We start from the raw sequence: 23,290 nt of genomic DNA, 5'->3' as shown, positions 1-23,290 counted from the left end.
CAAAATCCATGGGATGTACCATATTTCAGGAGGGAAAAAATCAAAAGCTTAAAATTTGTTGTCCAGTGTAATACATGTATTTTAACAGAAATACAGATATTCAACACAAAAATAAATATTAGGAGAATTAAAGCAGACAAAGAGGAACGCAGATCAATGGTCCTAAAAAAAGCATTAAAGGAAAGGGGGTCTTACTCTCGCTAGGTCTAAAAACCAAACGGGAACTAAATTGCTGGGTATAACAGATTTAGATGGTCATGATAATCCAAACTACACTAATCCTTTTTACATCAGAATTAACACGGACTATAATGTATAATATTAATTATATAAAGTCATGTTAATTCTAACTATAATTTGGTTTTCATTATTCTACAACACATATTGGGATATTCCATCTGTAGCAAGTAATAGTTCATTCCATAAAAAGCATGGCATTTCTTATCCCAGAAATGACAGTACATTATTAGTGTTTCTCAAACATTTCTTAATATGATGTACCTAAACTACCTACTGTCAAAAAAAATATGTATTCATAGACAGATTAAAAGATTTATAGTTAAAACTTAAAGTGCTGTCTATTTACTTATAATCAAAGGCTTAATTTGTTCAGCACTCACCTCCCAATCTGTATTTTCTTATTGAAGTTCAAAAGAAGAAAGGTAAAGGTGAAGGTTTAACTACATTATTAACTAAAACTATGCCCAGAGGAAGAAGGAGTGCACCACTTTTCCCTCCAGTTGTTCCTAAAATCTCATGTAAACGAAAAACCAAAAATGTAGGGTCAGAAGTCAAGAGCCCAAATAGAAGACTTTTGATATATTCATCAGTTGGCTAAGTGGTATAAAAAAAAGCAAGATTTATATAGTAGTTCTAGATCCCATGTTGCATCATGCTAAACATGTGGGAATTTGAAGTACACTGAGCAGTTGCTTCAAGACACTATATCAGCAATAAAAAATAGTATCAACAATCCTCGTAACAATAATATCAGCAAAGATTACACACAAGACACCAAACTTGTTCCCCATACCATAGCCAGTTTGTAAGACAACTTCATAATGTTTTTCACAGGGACTGACATTACATTAATCTTTTCTTCCTATAATAAACTAGGAGCCTCCTTTAGTAATTATAAGGAGACTTACAAGTACCAAATACAAGATATTAACAATATAATATATCTCACTAAATGTCAATCAGGTTGTAATGCCTGTTAGATAGGTAGCACCACTACAAAATGCGGGTCACCTAAAGTATGAGGTGAATATGAGAGTGTACTACCATCATAATAGTTTTAAGACCAACCAAGGAGGCACTGAGCTTACACAACATAGGCACTCACAGAATCACACCCCGTTAATCGACTCCACCATAACCCTAATTAAATTAAATTCCAATATGAAGCCTTAGTGATAGAATGGTTCCGGAAGGATAAGTCACTTGAAATATTAAACACAAGACTACTGGCTGGTCTTTCACCAGCCAGTAGTCTTGTGTTTAATATTTCACGTGATAATTTGAAGCACACTTCAAATTACCACGTATTTAGCGTGACACACATGGGAACTAGAACTACTATGTAAATCTTGCTTCATTTATACCACTTAGCCAACTGACAATGAATATATCGAAAGTCTTCTGTTTGGGCTCTTGGCCTCTGACCCTACATTTTTAGTTTTTCGTTTACATGAGATTTTTATGGACAACAACTGGAGGGAAAAGTGGTGCACTCTTTCTTCCTCTGGGCATAGTTTTAGTTAATAATGTAGTTAAACCTTCACCTTTCTTCTTTTGAACTACAATAAGAAAATACAGATTAGGAGGCAAGTGCTGTACAAATTAAGCCTTTGCTATAAATTAATTAAAATTATTATTCAGAGAGACAGAAAACTTCATCAGTTTGGCCTCCCACCAATTTTTCATCCAAAAAAAAAAAAAAAAAACCCCCCTACCTATCCATTATATTATATTATATTTTTAATGAGATTCTTGTGCTTTATCAAAAGTTCTGCAAGCTATTTAGAAACACTTGGTTTTCACATAGCAAGTGAAAAAGCACATTCTCCAAAATCAGCTGCTGAAAACACTGTACACCAACAGAAGATAATGTAACCACTCATCCCAAACCAGGTATATCACTATTAAGGACCACCAGAGAATGCTGAAGTTTAAATGGACATTGAGAAGGAATCACAAATGTGCCCTTAATGGGCTGATCTGAGAGACAGCTGACAGAACTGATAGTGGTGGACAAAAAACTGCATCACGTGTGAATTTTGCAAATAATGTGTTTTCTCACTGCATTGTGGGATGCAGAAATGTTCGGAATGCATTTATTAGACTGGATATATATCTCCGTGAATGAAATCCAATAAAAAGACTCCACCTGATATACCTAACTTCATTAAATATCTTCCCATAGGGTAAAATGGATAATTAATGGAAATATGATAAATCATGCAAATGGCAATCATGACAACCAAACATACATTTTGTTGCATTTACGTCTATAAACTGAAATGACAAGATAATGTAGCAGTATTATGTACTGTAAATCAGCAAAATAAGTCCTCAATATTTTGTTGTTCCTCCTCGAGCTGCAATTACAGCCTTGCAATGATCTGGCATAGAGTTAATCAACTTCTGGATATACGGTTGCACAATTTCGTGGTACCACACCATTACAATGCTGTCCTGCAGCTGAATATTACTTGTTGGCATCTTCTGAGCAATTTTAGATGACATTATGTACCAGCAATTTTCAATAGGGTTCAAATCTACACTGTTGCCGGGCCAGTTCAACACTGTAATGCCAGCATTTCTGACGTATGACTGCACCTTAAGGGAAAAAAACAAGGGAAAACATTGGTGTAAGTATGTTTTAAGCCTTGTGAGACAAGAATACAAACTCATCATAAAATCTAAATAGCATAAAACTTACCAATTTTGCTGTGTGGCAAAGTGCTGAGTCCTGTTGAAAAATTCAGTTTTGGACGTCTGTGTGGTGATCCCTAATAACGGATTTCAGGCACTCCTCCAAGATAGCAGTGTAGGTTTCTGCATTCACAGTTCCGTTAATAAACTTAATTCGCTTCTTTCTTTGTTATGCATCCCCAGACAATCTGACCGGCTGGGAACAGTCAGGATGGTATACTTCTGATTTATGCTTTCTGACATATCGCTTCCCACCTGAGCAATGCAGGTTGAATTTCAATTCGTCAGAAAAGATGACGGTGTCCCATTGCTCTTTTGTCCATGAAACATGCATTTCAAGCCGTCTTTGGATAGTTCTGCACTTGTTTCAACACCAGAGGTCATCTCAAAATCCAGGAGCACTAGCAACAGATTAGGAAAGCGCAGTCACTCTCTTATGGCCTGATCCAGATCTTCTCTTCACATCACTCATTTCACACTTTAATTTCAGCACCTGGGATACTGTTGACTGGTGGCAGCCTATTTTATCAGTGACAGCACACATAGAAAGCCCTTCCTGTGACAGAGCAACAGCTACACCTTTTTTCTTGGTTTCAACTGAACATATGGAGCCATGCTTACACCTCCACAAAACAGGATAGTATTGAGCGTGTATACCCTTCCAAGCCATATTTATAGAAACGGCTGATGCAATACCTTTGCTTTGCGACAAATAAAATGACTGCAATCAAACAATATCTTATACGTTTCACTGCAAATATTACTTTTTTTAAGGTGATGCAGTTTTTTTTTGTCTGCCACTGTATAAGTGTAGGATCAACAACCATCATAAAAACATATGGTTGAGAAACTCCTGGTAAGTTGAAGTTGTTCTCCAGCAATGCATGACACTGCTTACTTTGCTGCAGAGTAGAGAAATACCAGATATTATAGCAGTAACAGAACATAATGTGGCCATACATCTAGGAATCAGAAGGATGCATGTGGGTTTGGCAAATACCCAAAGAATGGTTTCGCCCAGATTTTATTGCACGAACAATGAAATCTAGTAGTGATGGTGGTGGTGGCGTCAGGGTATAAACTTGTCTTACACATTTCTGACTTGGTTTATTGGACATTTGACTGTCTACTGTTTCTGGCTTACCCAGAGTGTGGCAATTCTTTGGAGAGGGAGGCTATATTCTTATGAGGAAGACAATGATCTATACCATGCTTTGTGATATAGACAATTATCTATATCACAAAGCATGGTCACTACAATAGTGGTTTGAGGAAAATAATGTAGTACTGATGTTGTTGTTGTTTGTTATTTTAGGAGCATTAGCAACTAAGGCCATATTGCTCCGGGATATGCGGTGGTCATTCCCTGACCTTTCCGCATCCTCCGTATTTGGTGGTGACGGGCTCGAACCCCAGTCTAATCAAGAAGCGTGTGCACTACATTATATATATATATATATATATAATGTAGTGCACCTCCATTTCCAGTAGAGATCTGAATCCAGCTGAGCACATCTCGGATGTTCTGGAGCAACAACTGAGAACCAGAATAAGATATCTGGTTCTATTTATATATTCCTTCTTAAAAAATTCTAAAAATAAATCCAAAACCTTCAAGTTTTTTTTTTTTTTTTTTTTTCAGTGGACTAAACACATTAAAGTCACAGTGACATATCTGAATTGTATGTAGGGTATTTTTAGTATCTTCAAATGCATCTTTTGTAATAAAGCCTAATATCTATATAATATCGATGTAGATACACCATAGATAACTCTTAAGAAACTACGATGGTAGTTAGTGTGGGAGGCATTATTTGCTCTGCATCTCATATTGTGCTCTTACTTCACAGTGAGGTGCCATGGTATTGCACTACCTCGAATAAGTAACGCTTCACTAATAGAGAAGACTGAGAATAAGTAACAATAGTCTTCTCTATTAGTGAAACGTTACTTATTCGAGGTAGTGCAATACAATGGCAACTCGTGAAGGAAGAGCACAATGAGATGCAGAGCAAATAATGCCTCCCACACTAACTACCATCGTAGTTTCTTAAGTTATCTATGGTGTATCTGGACTGATATTATATAGATATTAAACTCTTAACTCTTAAAGTATTATGCCTTGTGCACTTAGTTATTTTTAAAGTAATAAAGCCTGAATTGATTAGTAATGTGTAGATGTGCATTATTAACAAGCAGGACAATTCTCTCTATCAGTTGACTTGGTCTACCGATAGAGGGAATTGTCCTATGTGGTCATATCAAACAAGTGACCAACAATAAAGGTGGTCACTTGTTTGATGCTGAGGCTGGCATGGTGGTTCAAAATTTCAGCATACCATTTCAAGTTAATAGTGGCACAAGACTCTTTAAAATATAACAGCAAACCACTGCCATAACTTTTTCAGAAATGTGAAATTGATATTTTTTTTAACTCTTGGAAATTGTGAATGTTTTCACTACATACTGGAAAGCTTAGCCAACAGGTAAAAATGATGGCACCAAGCATCTCCAGCCAAAATCATATTTAAAAAAAAAAAAAAAAAAACTACATTGGCTCCAATGAGCAGAAGGTGGATCTGTGAATAACATCATGTGAAATGAAAAAAATACAATTTAAACTTACTAAAAACCCGATTTGAAATCTAGTTATACAGTAAACCCCCGCTATTCGCAGGGGTTACATTCTTGAGAAATGCCGCAAATACCGAAAACGCGAATACTGAGTTATGGCTCCCATAGTAACAAAACTCCTTTATCAACGCTTTAGCGAAACTGGTGCTATCACCAGTTTCACTAAAGTGTTGATAAAGGAGTTTTGCCTTGTCACGAATGATGAGTGAACTTAACGGAATTTTATTTTGAGTTCGGTCTTCTTATCCACAGATTTAAAGCTTTTCCATTTTTTTATAATTTAACATCACGAGTTACAGAGCAAATTTTTGAAGCAATTAGCGCGTTTTCACGGACATTATGGCGGATTTTTTCTTCGATTTTTTGATTGATCGTACCGTTGACTCACTGATTTTATAATGTTTTGCCACTGAGAAGACACTTTCACCATTAGAAATTTTTTTCTAATAACTCAATTTTATTCGCCAATGTCATCACCTTCTTTGACAATTTCACATTCACATTTCCCTTGTTATTCGTAACCATATTTTTGTACGGGTTAGAAAGAACTTATCCAAATGTTTTACACTGCAAAATGGTAGATTTATCAATTTTGTAAGCATATCAATTTATAAATTGATAAATTTATTCAATTTTAAAAGCATATAAATTAAAAACAAACGACGAAACCTTCCATGGCAAGCGCATAACACATACCGAACAAGGATTAGCGAGAAACATCCACGCTCGCAATTTTGTCACCATTCTCCCCCACCCACTGAGTGCTGTTTTGACCGGGAAAGATAATTTTAGCCACGCCCATGTTTTTTTATGGCGGAAAATGTTCACGGCGCTTTAAAATTCACATTTTTTTAGGTTTCATTTTATGTTAAATCAGCAACCGCGAATACAGATACCGCGAATAGTGGGGGTTTACTGTATATCCTTGTAGAGCTCTCAAAGGGCAACAATTTTGTTGCTTACTGTTTTTGTCTAACATTTATAGTTTTCAAGATATTGCGAAAACAAACTTGAAAATGCTTGAATTTTTCAACTCTCTCTCAACTTTGCATTGCTATTACTCAGGAACCACAAGAGCTACATCAAAACTATTTATAGATGTAAAAACTACATTTCCTACTGAACAATTTTGTCACTTACTGTTTATATCTGTAGTTTAGAAGTTATTGAGAGTGAAAGTAACCACTGTGCAACAGCAAATGACCAAAATGTGACTTTTTTAGTTTTTTTGAAAAAAATTATATTATCAAAATTTCTAATTTTTTCTTGCATATATGTCAACAGCATTATATACCCGACAAAATAAGTATAAATTGTTTATACCATTCTCTATTAGTTTCGGAGATATAACAGCAGTTAGACGTTTCACTTTTCGTGACAGCCTGAGTGCCTGAATGCCCCCAGCATAGACATTATTCACATTAAAAAAAAAAAAAAAAAAAAAAAAAATCACCGCTCTTGCTATTATATCATAAAAACTGCTCAAACAATAATCCCAAGTTACAAGTTCTTTCAGTAACCTTGGCATCCACTGAGCTTTTCCACTTCAAATCATGAAATTGAATAATGGAGTGGGAATTTCCTGTGCTGATGTTAAGCAGTTGGAAATGTTCTCTAACTGATATACATCTGTTACTGCACAGTATGCTTCCCAAAAATTCAACACTATAGGTAGATTTCAGATGGCAAGATTGTCCAGGAGGCAGCAGACTGCATGCCCTTTCTCTTCGTTCTTGGCCACTGTATGAAAGCACTTTTCATACAGCAATTTTCATCACACAGCCAGTATATTATGAATTTCTTGTGGTTCTTGCCCTTTAGCAGTTAAAAGTGTAATCACTGAATGCTTGACTGCTTTTGTTGCATTGTCTATTTGAACTGCTATATGGAAAGTTACATGCAAAACAGTAACATGTTGTTTTGGTTTAAGTATGTCTATTCCTCCCACCTTACCCAGATGAGAAAAGTCACACATCAAATGTACTTTAACTGAATCCTTATATAAAATACAAACAAATCACAACAGTCCTTTCAGAATAATTACAAACTTTTAGCTAATTGACTTTACATGATTTCTAAAACAAATTACAGGTTTAAAAATGTTTCAATTTTACCTAATTTTTTTGACTGGTATGAGACGAGCATGTAATTGTTTAACCATAGCTGCTTCTTCCGAAGGCAACAGCACCAAAAGTGCATTACCTCCTTCTTTGTACCTACAACAGAAATTCAGTAAAATTACTTCACAATTACACAATTAATCAATCAGAAGAGGACTAAAGTCAAAGACAGATACATTTTTTTGACAATTTTAATACAACAAAAGCTATATAGACCTATGAAAAAAATTAATTAATAAAGGTGTACTTTATCCTTGTGTCCATTTTGTGGCAAGCAGGATTTCAAATGGTATGTGCAAATGCTGTGGTCTTAAAGCTGAAGACAAAATAAACTTTCTTAACTGTGATCAACCTAGAGAGCCAATACTTTTTTAAAACATCACCAAAAGGCTATTCTGCTTTAAAGATTGGCAGGAGAAGGGAAGAATACTGGTAGGGCTGACTTTTGTGGTAGAGAAAATTAGGTCTATACGTAATGATATAGTCCAAAAATGATATTAACACTTTCACTGCTGGCTTCACCAGTGAACCTGGATTGGGCAGGTCAGAGATATTTTTGGGCTTTCTTTTCACTATGGCTGAATTAGTCAACCACTGGCAAAGGTTGCTTGACAAAAATATTGGGTTTTTCTCCCATCAAATCAGAAGAAATGGTTGCTATTATATCATAAAAACTGCTCAAACAATAATCCCAATCTAAAAATGCCAAACAATATTCCCAAGTTACAAGTTCTTTCAGTAACCTTGTCATCCATTGAGCTTTTTCACTTCAAATCATGAAATTGAATAATGGACTGGGAATTTCCTGTGCTAAACTCAGGTGGTTTTCCCTCCAAGTGGATTAGAAAACCCAATGACACACACATATGCATCATGATACAGTTAATGTGTTAAAGAATCAGAGCCCAGTTTCATTAATAAAAGTTATATCTAGCAAAAAAAAAAAAAAAAAACGTTTTGCCCATACTGATACACAAAATGATTGTAGAGTTGCAACCTAAATGTTGCTGTAGGAGCAAAAAAATAATCACACAGAATATTTATTTAAATTCTTTGTTAGAGAATACCATTCCATATCCTGCACTACTTTTGCTTTGTTTTTTTTTAGAAAAGTGATAACTGGGCAAATGAGTATCAATCATTCTTCTTTTTCTTGGTGACTCTCTCTCTCTCTCTCTCTCTCAGGGTAATTCAGAATTTTTTTTTTTTTGGCTGGTGCAGCATAAGCCTCAGGCTTCCTTGCACCATGTGGCTAATAATAATAATAATAATAATAATAATAATAATAATGAGAGAGCAAAGACTGCAACACTCAATCCTAAAACCATTATTTTTTTCTGCAAAAAACTGCTGATAAAGGGTCTGGGGCTGACAGAAAGTGCAGTGGAAGCACATCCACTTCTCTGTTCCATCTTGGTGAGACCATCAAGGTGGTCCAAACTTTTTATGCCTTTTCACAAAGTCCAAGAAATCCATTAGAGTGCATGTGCATAAAATTAGGCTGACTTACCATTCTGTACATTTTGAAAATACAACTGAAAAAAGGAAACTATGGAAACCATGCTTTTTCAAGAAGTTTTATCTAGAGAACTGTAACTGTTTTCAAAAACCATGTGTGGATGGTTGGAGGCCTAGCAAGATCTCTTGAAGAGCATAATTTGGTCAGATGGCTTTGGCATTAAGAACAATCATCTGACTACCAAATTTAAACACACTGTTTCCAGGAATAACACATTCCATGTAAAAAGGGTGACATATGACAGAATGTCTGACTGACACATTTTACAGATGAATTCAAAAAGATACTTTAATATACTTCAAGAATTTGTTTTTCCTAAAGTCATACATTGCCAAATGTGTAGGAAATGATCTTTACGGTGGATGATGTTTCTCAACATTTCTTGTACAAAACCGACTTGGCAATTTTTCTAAAGGATACATTTAGCAGATGTGGGCAAACAGTGGCTTGCAAGGAACCCTGATTTGGCCGAGAGAGAGAGAGAGAGAAGGATTCAACAGAGAAAGACAAGAACAATTGCCAGAGGAAATTACCAGGAGCATCATTAGCAATGATCTTGTGAACTTTTTTTTCCCCCCTTTCTTTTTTTTCATATTTAGTTGTAAAATGTAACAGTCTGATTGAGAACGATAGTTCTCAATCAGGCTGCTACATTTTACAACTAAATATCAAACTCAGACCGGTGATTCAACTCTGTGTCTGTTTGAGGAACCTTAAGGCAACACACCAGCCTTAATTTTGTGGGTTGTTCACTGCAGACATACTGCCTATTTGCTTCCATTACAATGCTGGTGTCCATTTTGAGATATGAACATAAGTAAAATAAATTATATAAAACTGGTAAAAAGCATTACTTCATCAAATATCTTATATCTCATAGATGTAACGTAACTTGTTAGTGATTGAGACAAAATTCTTATCAGCGCTGTAGAAATATTAAAATATGTTATTCTAAATCTACAAAATTAAATGCTTACAATGTATTTTTAAAATTATATAGTGACTTTTAAATCACTTTCTGTGTGTGCACTGAATCAACAACAAAGAATCTCATTTATTTTTCCCAAGTTGACCAATTGGCTCCTGAACTTCAGCATTCATAGTTACTGAATTTCTCCTTTCAAAAAAAAATACTGCAATAGAAAGAGTAAGGAAAGAATGAATGAATAATTGGATGAATACAGACGAAAGGCCTTGCATTAGCGAGGAGAGGCTGTGCAAGTGATTTTGAGCAGTACAAAATTAACAATACTGAAATTACAGGACTATTATAAAAACTGTAAAGCTTAAAGGAAAATAAGGCTCCTAGTGTTATGCCATATACCCAGAAATTCTGAGAGGTGGCAAGAGAGTGCAATGAACCATTAAGGTTTATTATGAGGACATCATTAGATTCAAGCAAGACTCCTTCAGACTGGAGAAATGGCAATGTACTGCCAATACATAGTAGGGATTCTAAGAGTAAAGTGGGTAACTGCAGTCAATATGACTTCAGTCATAGGGAAAATCATGTTTAGCTAGCCTAATTAGCTATTTTGACTGTTACTCATGAGGCGGATGTAGGAAATATTTTTATTATTTATTTATTTGGGTTTTAGCAAATAATTTAACTTAGTCCTGCATGAGAGGTTACTGTATAAGCCAGAACATGCTGGGATCAAGAGTAAGACTCTATGATGGATCACAGAATGACTGTGGGGAAGAAGGAAGAGGGTTGTGGTTAACAATTACTCTGCAGGATGGGCTCATATTAGAATTGGAACCCACCACACAGATTGGTACCAGGGCTACTCTTGCTTCTGATTTCCTTAAATGGCATTAAAGAAAGGGCTAGAGGGTAGGATGTAAAGATTGGAAGAGTGGTTAATGATTAGTGCCAAGTGGTGCTTTTCAAGACAACTTGGATAAGCTTCCAGAACATGAATCAAAATGCTAATAAAACAACTCTGCTTTTAGTCAATGAAATCATACAAGGTGTGGCAATAAAGTTCCCAGGCTGGTGCTGTTCTAGTCATGCTCAATAATTTTGAAAATAAACATAAGTGACAAATTGTAGTTCAAACTTCCTGGAACAGATGGTGGTACCGCAATTGTCCAGTAGGCTGACAGGCTGAAAGTAACACCCAATTATGTTAATAGCATTAACATTCTGTGTAACAATTTTGCAATGGAGGAAAAAACAAATATCAAGTTTTGCTTTAAACTAGGAAAATCTGTACCAGAAATGTATGAAATGTTAAAAACTGTTTGTGGCGATGAAACATTAAGTTGTACTAGTGTGTGTGAATGTATAAGCAGTTCAAAGATGCCAGTGAGGATGCTTGCAATGACTCATGATGTGGATATACACCAATCTCTCAAAATGAAGACAGAATCACAAAATTTCAGGAAATTGTGGCAAGAAATCGTCGTTTGATCCTCAGAATGATGACTGATAAGTTATATATTAATAATGAGATGATTTGTCAAATTCCGTATGAGGATTTAGGGAAAAGGAAGGCGTGCACAAAATTTGTGCTGCACAGCTCACAGATGAGCAGAAAGCAGCAGCAAAGAGTGTCATCATGTGAAGACTTCATCCAGACTTGACAAGACAATCCAAATTTCCTTGACTGCATTATCACTGGAGATGCGTGACAGGTGCTTCAGTATGACCCAACGCTTCAGTATGAAGAAGCATCGGAGCATGCAGTGGACTTCAAAATAATCACCAAGGTCCAAAAGGATTTTGTTTACAGAAGTCTGTGATTAAGACGATGCACATCATGTTTTTTCGAAAAACAGTGTGTGATTAATGAGGAATTTGTATCTGAAGGGGAGAGAGTCAACGCTGTGTTCTACATACAGGTGCTTCAAAAACAACTATAGCACATTACCCGTGTGAGGTAGCAATTTCAAGAAAAAGGGCAGCTGGTTCTTGTTACTTGACAATGCCTCTGCTCATTCCACAGTTGATGTGAAGTTATTTCTGATGAAGCATGGCTCTACAGCTCAACCGTCCACCCTACTCTTCCAATCCAGCATAAGCACACTTCTTTCTCTTTCCCATGGTGAAAATTACCCTCAGAGGAAAGAGATTTCAAAATGTTTAAAACAATAAGAAAAACATAACCAATGAACTGAACGTCATCTCTTTGTACACCTTAACTGACTCTTTTCAGAAACTTTTAGAAGGGTATGATTAGTGCATTCAATTAGATGATTGTGTTGAATAAAAATAAAACCATTTTTGAGTTCCTTTGTGTTCTTTTTATTGCATCAGTGCAGAACTTTATATCCATACCTCATACATTGCTTTGGGTACATCTGAGTCATTATTAAAGGATAGGGGAGATAGTTTTTACTCTAAATCATTAAGAATAGCTCTACTATTCCTGATGACTATTCTTGCAGCTGTTTGAATCTTTTAATATAAAAAAATTTGTTCACAACATATTATCTCCAGTGCTCAGGCTTCAGAGAAGTGGCATGGTCAATAGAGCTAATAAAATAAAAGGTATTTTTAAAGATAGTTGGTGGGAAAAATACAACTTGGAACAATTTTTTGAGGCAAATAGTTTTTGTCCACAACACAGCACAAAAATAGCTAATTTATTAAAATATAAACTGCACTGTTTTGAATTTTCATCACTTAAATATTTAATGAAGATAAAAAATTAAAAAACTATATACAGTATAACTATAAAAAAAAACTATAGACTTTTAGAATTCCCGGCACCGTTCGGGGATTCATGATGCCGTTATTTGAGTTTTCTGTTATCTAGAAAGTTTTATTTTTAATATATTTAATGCAGAAATAAATAATGAGGCTAAATAAGAAATAGAGAGATTAGGAATGCAATTTTATTAACTGCACATAAAAACCATAAGCATGCTGATGATCCAATGTTATATTCTGTCATTAATACACTCCTACTTAAGCCTGTTCTATTTTCTATTATAATATCAAGTTTGTCACTAAGTTTTAATGTTTCTTTCTTCTCTTTATGAGGTTTAGTAACTTTAGAAACCATAGTGAGTGGTTTTAAATTTAAAATAAATAAAACAGCCCTATAATCCATGATATCAGTACAGAATTCACTTTCAAAATGACGAATTTAACAAATAAAGTAATCATATTTTCTTTTTTCAGCACTGCAAGGACATCCGCGCTGCATGTAAGCATCCAATCTCAATGTGCCATTATTTTTGGATGAAGTTATTTCGACAGTCTACTGTAGTAGACTAACTACAATATGTAAGAAATAATGCATACAGCCTATATGTTATCATTTTCATTGACATAATAAAGCTTTGAAGAAAGAAAGAGAAGGTCTGGGACAAATAAGAGTCAGTGGTTAGTCTCAATGTCTTTATATGAGTGAGTGTCTCTGAAATGAGTTCAACATAATTTAATTGAAAAGGTTTAACTCTTAGATAATAAAGTTTGTTTATTCTTTATTTCACCAGGAGTATCAAGTAAAATTTAAATAATTTCAAGTTTAAGATATAAGGTCCCGAGTTTTGTATGATTACAAAGAAATTTTATGCATAAGGCAGTGCACCTAAACTATGTTATATCTTGGAAGGCTGGGGTTGTAAATTTTTTTTTTTTTTTTTTAAATCAGAAATTCATTATTCATTGTTGTAAGATGTGTTTTAAGTTTTAAATAGTACAACTCCATTACATTCTGAGCGTTAGTGTCTGAGACCTGTGTCTGAAGAGCCTTAAGACAACACAACAGCCTTATTTTTGTGAGTTGTTCACTGCAGTTGTTCACTATTTGCTTCCATTACTGCTTAGTGACTAATAATTATATTTATGTGAGTTTCCCATTTTAGTGTATACAATTATATATGTGGATGGAGTGAATTTGTATGGTAAGGTTTTGGGGAGCCTTATGCCAACAACAACAACACATTGATTTCTCATTAATATCTTTCTTTCAATCCCATTCGTTTTTGATGGTTTAGTATATATGTAAATATACACACACCACCATTACAACTCCATACATATTAAACATTTTTGGCTGCAGCAGACAAGATATGAGGTGTATTCAAAAAAGTTCTGTCAAACATATAGTTCCTGTAATCCCAGACTCAAGAAATTCAGATGACATGTTAAGACTTCTCTATGTAGTCACTGCCCACAATTATGCATTTTTCCCATTTGTGTGTCAACTTGAAAAATCCCCTCCTTGTAGAAATCTGTATTTTGCTCAACAAACTGCTCAGTCACTGCTCAGTTCATTGTTCACAAAATGCATTCCATGAAGATACTGTTTCAATTACCCAAAAAGTAAAAGTCAGATGGGGCCATATCAGGTGTATAAGATGGATGTGGCAAAGACTCAAACCTCACTTTGGCCACTGTTGTTTCTGTCAATTCACAGCTGTAAGGTGAGGCAATTGTCATCCAGAAGCAGCACTCCTCGGGACAGCATTTCTCATTGCTGCCGATTGATGTTTTCTCATAATTTGGTTAATACATTCACATAGTACCTCCTCTCATAGTTTTACCCCTTTGAAGAAAATCAATGAGCAGGACTGCTGAACAGTCCCAGAAGACTGTCAACAGAATTTTCCCAGCTGAAGCTTGCACTTGAATTTTTTCTGAGTGGGTAACCCAGTGTGTTTCCACTGCATGATGATAACTTCAGATTCTGGATCAAACTAGTGAACCCAACATTCATCAGCAGTAAAATTCGGGCAAAAAAATATTCTTCTTCATTCACAGTGGTACACTCCAAAAGAGACCTGGTGATGTTCACTAAGAGTTCTAATCAATTCAATCATTTTCATATTTTGCATGCCACTTTACAATTTCAATCCTCTCCTTCATTGTAAGACTCATCTATTATAAAATATTTTTAAAATAACTTATACATATATCAAGAATTATTCAAAACAGTTTCCTTACTTATGGATCATCTTGTGTGCATGTACACTCTTAAGTAGATGTTAGTGACCCTGTAACAAAATATTAAATGCAACAAAAAGAGAGTTAACTTAACATTGATATGTGATAACAAATAGTAATAATTTCTTATACAAATTAAACTTATATCTAAGTTCAATACAATCTTCCTAACACGCTTATTTTAAATACTTCTGTTTACTTCAATTCTTTATTTTTAATATTTTTATCTCCTTTGCTGCATCCCTTGGAAGCTTCTCATACACCTGTCATGCATCTCTGTCCTTATACCACTGCTCAAAATAACTTTTTAATACACAAAAGCAGGGAAGTCCAACCAAAAACAGCTAAGTGTTATACATTTTCCAAACTTAAAAGTAGCATGTTACAAATTATAGCTTTTTTAAAATACCTATTTTCAGTAATATTTGATTTTTATTACAATGTTTTATATATCTTCCAGAACCACCTATCGCACACTGGAGAAACAGAAGAGGTGAATATCTTATATAACAGCATTAAAACCACCATACACAAGGCTGTTAACGAAGCACTAGGCCTAATTGATCATAAATATAAGCAACAGTATTGGTGGAATGAGGAGGTAGTGAGTTTGGTGAAAGAAAAGAAAAGAGCCTATAACAAATGGTTAATGAATAAAAATCAGGAAAATAGAGAAGAATACAAAAGGTGCAATAGAGTAGTTAAAAGGAAAATTACTGAATCCAAGAATGCAGCATGGGAGAAAAAATGCCAAGAAATTGACAGCTCATTAGGAGAAACAGAGTCATTCGAAGCCTGGCGAAGCTTGAGAGCACTGAAAACAAATGAATCTCGATCGAATAACTTTATAGATATACTAACATGGAAAATCATTATAATAAACCTCCTAAAAGAAAGACAATCACGGTTTCAGACCATAATTACCCCTCCACCAGTAGATAATAGGGAGATAGAAATTACGAAACATCAAGTCCTTGAATGAGCAAAATTAATGAAGAACAAAAAATCTCCAGGCCCTGGGAACATAGCGATGGAGCTAATTAAATATAGACCACCAAGTCTTTTCGATCTGATAGCACAGCTGATTAACAGATGTATACAGCTAAGGAAAACTCCAAATGAATGGAAAGTAAGTTATATTTCATCCATATATAAAAGGAAATAAGCTGGATCCGGGGAACTATAGAGGCTTAAATGTTCATTGCACTATATCCAGACTATACTCTAAAGTTCATCAGTTAAAATTGCAAGAGGAGGTAAAGGATAAGATAACTGAAGAACAAAGTGAATTTAGGTCAGGTTGCTCTTGTGTGGACAATCTGTTTGTTCTACAACAGCTGGTGGAGAAAAGAAAAGCAAAGAATAAAGATACCTTCTTTGCCTTCATTGATTTAGAAAAGGCTTATGACTCCATTCCCAGAGAGGATTATGGAAAGCCCTCTAATTGTTGTCATTTAGTTTTTAGGAGCATTAGCAACTAAGGCCATATTGCTCCGGGGATATGTGGTGGTCATTCCCCGACCTTTCCGCATCCTCCGTATTTGGTGGTCACGGGCTCGAACTCCGGTCTAATCAAGAAGTGTGTGCTACGCACTGCTGCTCCTGCCCACCTGGCTACATAGGTGCCGGAAAGCCCTTTAAAATATGTCAGTTGATCCAAAGCTTGTGGAACTGATCAGGGAATTGTATGATAACAACGTGGCATATATTAAAGTTGGGAATACTTTATCTAACCAAATCTATCCAACAAAGGGGCTGAGACAAGGATGTAGCTTATCACCTTTATTGTTTAATGTTTTCTTGCAATGTGTTTTACAAGAATGGAAAAGAAGCCGTTATAGAATGGGAGTACCAATTAATGACAGATATCTTTGGAGTCTAAATTTTGCCAATGATCAGGTTATCATTGCACAAGAAGCTTATGATTTAGAATAAATATTGAAAAAATTGATATGACCAATGGGGCCTCAATATCAATTTTACAAAGACAGAATACATCTAAAACCTGTTGACTTTTTCAAATATCTTGGATGTAGATTAACTAAAGAAGGATTGGCAAAAGAGGAAGTTTACAAAGAATTCATCAAAGTAGGAAGATTCGTAGTGCCCTAAAATCTATATGGTGGGACAACAATATCTCCTGTAGAACTAAAAAACATATCGGAGAGTCGTTAGTGGAATTGGTACTTTGCTACAGATGTGAGGTGTGGACACTGAAAGAGTGTGACAAAAAGAAGCTTAGAGCCCTAGAGATGGACTACCTATGTCGGAGTGCTAGAGTAGAGAGGATAACGAATGAGGAAATAAGAAGACGTATGCACATAGATGGAGATATTATAGAATGAATATAAGATAGGAAGTTGAGATGGTTTGGACATCTGCTGCACACGAATGAAGTGAGATGGCCTAAAATTATATATGAGTGGATACCACAAGGGAAGAGAAGACAAGGATGTCCTAGAAAAACACGGAAGGAAGGTGCACTATCAGCCACAAGAAAGAGAAATTTGAAAGCTGAGGATGCCCACATCCGGCAACTTTGGAAAACGGGAACAACAAGGCGGCGATCTGCTGTATTAAGTCAAACACAGATAGATATATATCTTCCTCAACATTTAAAAATATTATTACAACCATGTAATAAAATATTATTAGTGTTGTGTAATAGTTGTTGGATTTTTGTATTTAATTATTAAATGCAAAATAAATTTTTGATACATTGATAAAAACTAAATTCCATTTTTACAAAATGTGGAAGGAACTTATTTTTGCAGACTTTGCCTTTCTGCCTTTAAGATTCCATGTAACCTGCATCTGTCAGCATTTCATCTGTTTTGGCCCTAGCCAATAAAGGTTGAACACTCTTGCACCTAAAGTTTCAAAAAATGAAAAAGGAGGAAGTTGGGAACCTCACCTTGCTGTTCTACCAGCTCTATGAATATATGTGTTCACATCCTCTGGACAATCCAACTGTATGACCCAATTAACTGCAGGGAAATCTAGACCCAACAAAAAGTTTATTACAACAGATTTTCTTAATATATAATTTTTTTTTCTAAATATTAATTATAATTTCTATTTCTTAACATTTCAAAATTGGAAATATTTTGGAATAATCTAATGAAACACCCCAAACAGTACCTTGATATATGAAATCTACTAGATTTACTAGTAGCGCTGTCACTTATTCTCTTAGTCGGTATCATGATAACAGGCTGTACTCTAAATGTACAGGGAGTAACACCCATATTACACAATAAATGTATTATATGTGAAACTAAAACCCTTTAATTTTTTATGAGCACACTGACTAAAAGAAGTGAAATGTGCATATTTCCTTTCAATTATAAATAAATTATATTATCATTATATTTTAAAATAATACAGGTATATCTCACTTAATGACAGGTCAGATACTTTGAAAACAAGCTGTAAAACAAATAGTAATTTTTCGTATACAGTAGATTCACGATTTTCTGGATAGATGGTAAAAAACAAATCCCGGACAATCAATTTTCAGATTAATCCAAAAATACAGAAGTCCCCAACGTACGTAAGAAATACGTTCCAGGACTTACTTCCTCGAGTTTTACGTAACTCGGGAATGGCTAATATCATATATATTATTGACAAATCTGAATTCAGTGTGATACTTGTTAATGTTGGACAATTTTCATACATTCTTATTAGTTTAATTTTCTGATCCAAATTGATCACTTTCTTTTTCTTGGTAGATTTACTAGTAGCGCTGTCACTTATTCTCTTAGTCGGTATCATGATAACAGTCAAAATTAAATTTTCTGAAAAGAACTGCACAGGGTTAAGGCGAGAACTCACTATCATCACCCTGCATGAGCTCACATTTTACTAAAGCACATTTCTGGAGGTCAACAAAAAAACAATTTGCACTTTCCATTTTATTGGACGTTTCTGTTAGCGCAATCTATTATAAATGGGTAATAAACTTGATCTGCATTTGCGATAATACCAATAGCTGGAATTCTGTGGGTTTTTACATTATTATGGTGAAATGTATGTCCCCTTCACTGAAATCTTCAGTCATATTAAAAAAAAAAAAACCATAAATAATTGTAAGAACCTTCTTTTCTTTCCTTTTTTTTTGCTTGTTACTCCAATCTCACTTGTGCAATTTGTGCATGCAGTGATCGTTGTTATTGATTGCTTATTATTATTATTTTTTTTTTGTTGTTTTAAATTTTACAACCTAAAAAAAAAAAAAAATTGAGTAACAAATTTACGTACATCCGTAGTTGCGTAAGTCAGGGACTTACTCTACTATCGAAAAATGTTCAGCAACCTACGTAAAAAAACATGGCGATAGATAAAAACTTACCACGTACTACTCGTGTGTCAAATACAATACTTCCCTTTATTTATTCTGATGTCAATTTTAAATCGAATAGCTTCCCTTTATTTTTTACAATGTCGAGTATGTGTACTGATGTGGGATTTACTTAAAGATTTAACTACCATCAGGGGTAAGGGAAAGAGTTTTTGCTTTTGTAAAGGTGACTACAGTGGTCTCAGAGAGTTTTTAAATTCTATACAGTGGGATCAACTGATGATGTTACCAACAGTGAATTCTAAATGGGAAGCCTTCAGGGACTTAATCTTGGAGGGTACTAGGCTTTTCATACTAAGAAATACTGTTCAAAGTTTAGGCCTAAATGGATATCAAATGAATCAATGCAGCTCGTGGCAGAGAAGAAAAATGCATGGGATGCATATAAATTATCAGGTGACACAGAAGCCTATGGCAGATATATGCTAGTCTGTAATCAAGTAACAAAGGAGGTTAGGCAGGCAAAAGCAGATTACAATAAATTTCTGGCAAAGGATGCAAAGACTTCTTCACTTATAGAAACTTTAAAAGGAAGGGGATGAATCAGACTGGTCCACTTGAAATCAATAGTTTGACTGTAGGTGAGCATTCTCAGACAGCTGCCAAACTAATGAGTATTTTGCATCTACATTCACACATAAGAATGTCATTCAAGGAGAGGGCCAGATGTTTATCAAATTCTAACAGGGAGCTAAGTGATTTCATAATAACTGAGAGCAAAGTGGAGCATAAATTGTTGAAGTTAAACTTAATGAAGGCACCTGGGGTGGACAGGATCTAACCAGTTATTAAAGGAGAGCAAAGGAAGTAAGTAAACCTTTAGCCATCATTATGAAAGCTTCCTAGGACTCAGGGAAGGTCCCCGTGGACTGGAGATGTGCAAATGTGTCCCCAATTCACAAAGGGGGATCAAAGGATGGCACAGGTAATTACAGACCTGTTAGTCTAACTTCTGTTCCAAGGAAAATTATGCAGTCACTGGTATAGTTCAGACACAGTTGCTGTATAGTTCAGACACAGCATTAGTTTGTTTAGGGGAAGTTTTGTCTGACAAATCTGATTGGATACTATGATGTGGTCACAAAGGAATTGGATGCAAAGAATAATTGTGATATCATATAGTTGGATTTTAGGATTAGGAAAGCTTTTGGTACTGTGGCACATGGAAGACTACTATACAAATTGGAGCAGTGTGGCATTGGAGGCAAATTGCTACAATGGATAAAAGGATGGTTGAGTGGGAGAAGGCAGAGAGTGGTTATCAAAGGGCACTGCTTTCATGGATAATGTTATTAGTGGAGTCCCCAAGGGTTGTATGTTGGGCCCATTGTTGCTTTCGGTATTATCAATGATAATGATGAAGGTATATCAGAGTTAATGTCTAAGTTTGCAGACGATACGAAGGTTGGCAGGGTTGTCAATGACAGTAATGATCCTGTTGCAGTACTACACTACTGCAACAGGATCTGGAAAAGTTGAGATGGGCTGAGAGGTGGCAAGTTGACATATGTAAAGTACTGCATATGGACAGCAGTAACCCCTGAGTAACGTATCAAATGAGTGGTACTACACTCAGGGTAGTGGAAAATGAAAAGGACCTGGGGGTAATTGTGCAGGCAGATATGAAGTTTTCTGAGCAGTGCAAAGAGGCCGCAAGAGTAGCTCATGGTGTCTTGTCAATGATATACAGGAATTTTGATAGCAGGGACAAGGGGCTGATTGTCCTCTTGTACAAGACAATGGCCAGGCCACACTTTGAGTAATGTTTACAGGTCTGGAGGCCTAATTTTAGGAAAGGTGTAGAGCTGCTGGAATGTGTACAGAGAAGGGCAACTAGATTGGTGAGTGTAACAAAGGGTTGATGTTACCAAGAAAAGTTTAAGTTCTGCAAATTGTAGCTTTTGGAGACTAGGTGCCTGCAAGGTGATCTAATTGAGGTGTATAAGGCTTGAGCAAGCTCAATGCTAATGGGATTCTTCCTCTTGCTCAGATTACTCACATGAGGGGGCGTAAATTCGCCTTTAGCCAGCGGACGGTTGATAGTTGGAACAAACTTCCATCTGTTGTAGTGGAGATCAGCAACTTAAATAAGTTCTAGGCAGAACTAGATAAACATTTGTAGTGAATGGATGGGTGGAATGGGAAGGGTGTTTTTTTTTTTTTTTTTTTTTTTGGCTGATACTATACAAGTTTGCTTTCTTGCATCATATGCCCTACTAATGCTAATCATCAGGGAATAAAGAAATCTACAGTACATATGTTTGTTGTTTGTTATTTGGTTTTTAGGAGCATTAGTAACTAAGGCCATATTGCTCCGGGAAATGCGGTGCTCATTCCCTGACCTTTCCGCATCCTCCGTATTTGGTGGTGATGGGCTTGAACCCCAGTCTAATCAAGAAGCATGTGCTACGCACTGCTGCTCCTTCCCACCTGGCTACGGAGACACCCACAGTACATATAAACTAGCCTGAAATCAAGTGACAGGGGGATTAGGCAAGTTACGACAGCATACGAGACTCCAGCAAAGGAAGCACAGAAAAACAGCTAAGACCTTTTTACTTATATTAACACTAGAAGGAAAGGGATGAATCACATTGGTCCACTGGACGTGAATGGAATAACTACTGATGATCTTTTGAGGTTGCTGACAAACTGAATTTTGCATTTATATTCGCAAGGGGAATTTTTCAAGGATAAGGATGCCAGAAATTTATCAGATTCTAACAGGGAGCTAAATGATTTTGTGATAACTGAGAGGAAAGTGGAATTGTTGAATTTAAAAGTAAGCAAGGCATGTGGAGAAAATGGGATCTGTCCAATTATATTAAGAGAGGCAGCAAAATTTTAGCCAGAATTATGAGAGCATCCTTGGATTTAGGAGGGTCCCCATGGACTGGGGAGTGCAAATGTCTCTCCAATTTACAAAGATAAATCAAAGGGTGAAGTGTGCAATTACAGACCTGTAAGCTTGACTTATGTTTAAGGGAAAATAATGGAGTAAATGTTTAATGAAGTAATGCGTGAACATCTAGAGCAGAATGCAGTTATTCAGTAATCACAGCATGTATTATTTAAGGGGCAATCTTGTCTGATCAATCTGAGTTGATACTAGGATGACACTGTATACAAAAAAAAATTATATTCTCTCTCTCTCTCTCAGGGTAACACAGAATTTTTTTTTTTTGGCTGGTGTAGCATAAGCCTCGGGCTTACTTGTACCATATGACTAATAATAATCTCTTCAGGGCCAAATAAATTGATTGACAAAGCTATCATCCTCAACTCCTTCCTATCATGTTGTAGATAAATTCCTTACACTTACAAATTCAGCACCAGCTTGTGAATTTTTACATCACCCCACACTTATTATATAAAGCATCAGAATATATAACAAGTATATGAGGCTTATGTTTAAAATCATCGTTAGCATGCCCTTAAAAGATAATAAGTGTTCAACAATATCACCAACTTTTGCACCATCCTATCCACCTATCCTGATTGCATGAAACATTCCCCATTTCCCTGATAATAGTCACCAAGAATAACTACCTCCTGCTCATGGCCATCTTGTCATCCAGTCAGATGTATAAGAGCAGCTAAGTACTTGATTAGTCTCAGAATTTAATTCTTTCAAAGGCAAACAACCTTTTCCTTCAAGCACTCAAAATGCCCCCCACACTTATCACATACAAAAGAATCTCCATTGGTATTATGTCCGACTAAGAATAGTCTGACATTATGTCCGACTATTCTTAGTCGGACATAATACCAATTATGTCCGACTAAGTCAGGTCTGCACGCACACCACACAAAAT

At 35.6% G+C, this 23,290-nt stretch overlaps 1 protein-coding gene across 2 annotated transcripts in view; it reads right to left on the bottom strand.

Annotated features, from left to right (window-relative positions):
- Nucleotides 1–23,290, bottom strand: part of LOC150080972 (putative ATP-dependent RNA helicase DDX10) — a 274,251-nt gene that overhangs the window by 71,834 nt on the left and 179,127 nt on the right. For both annotated transcript variants that reach the window (XM_090381935.1, XM_090381936.1), the window contains 2 exons: nt 18,027–18,111; nt 7,686–7,787 (listed from right to left, as the gene is read on the bottom strand). In XM_090381935.1, coding sequence (XP_090238061.1) covers nt 7,686–7,787; nt 18,027–18,111 — 187 coding nt within the window. The remainder of the gene's footprint in view (nt 1–7,685; nt 7,788–18,026; nt 18,112–23,290) is intronic.

Source organism: Mastigoproctus giganteus, chromosome 9, assembly GCF_048544385.1.
Source record: "Mastigoproctus giganteus isolate SK-2022 chromosome 9, ASM4854438v1, whole genome shotgun sequence".
In the NCBI taxonomy this organism is placed as follows: Eukaryota; Metazoa; Arthropoda; class Arachnida; order Uropygi; family Thelyphonidae; genus Mastigoproctus; species Mastigoproctus giganteus.
The sequence above is the reverse complement of the archived record's forward strand: the minus strand, read 5'-3'. Positions and strand labels throughout refer to the sequence as shown.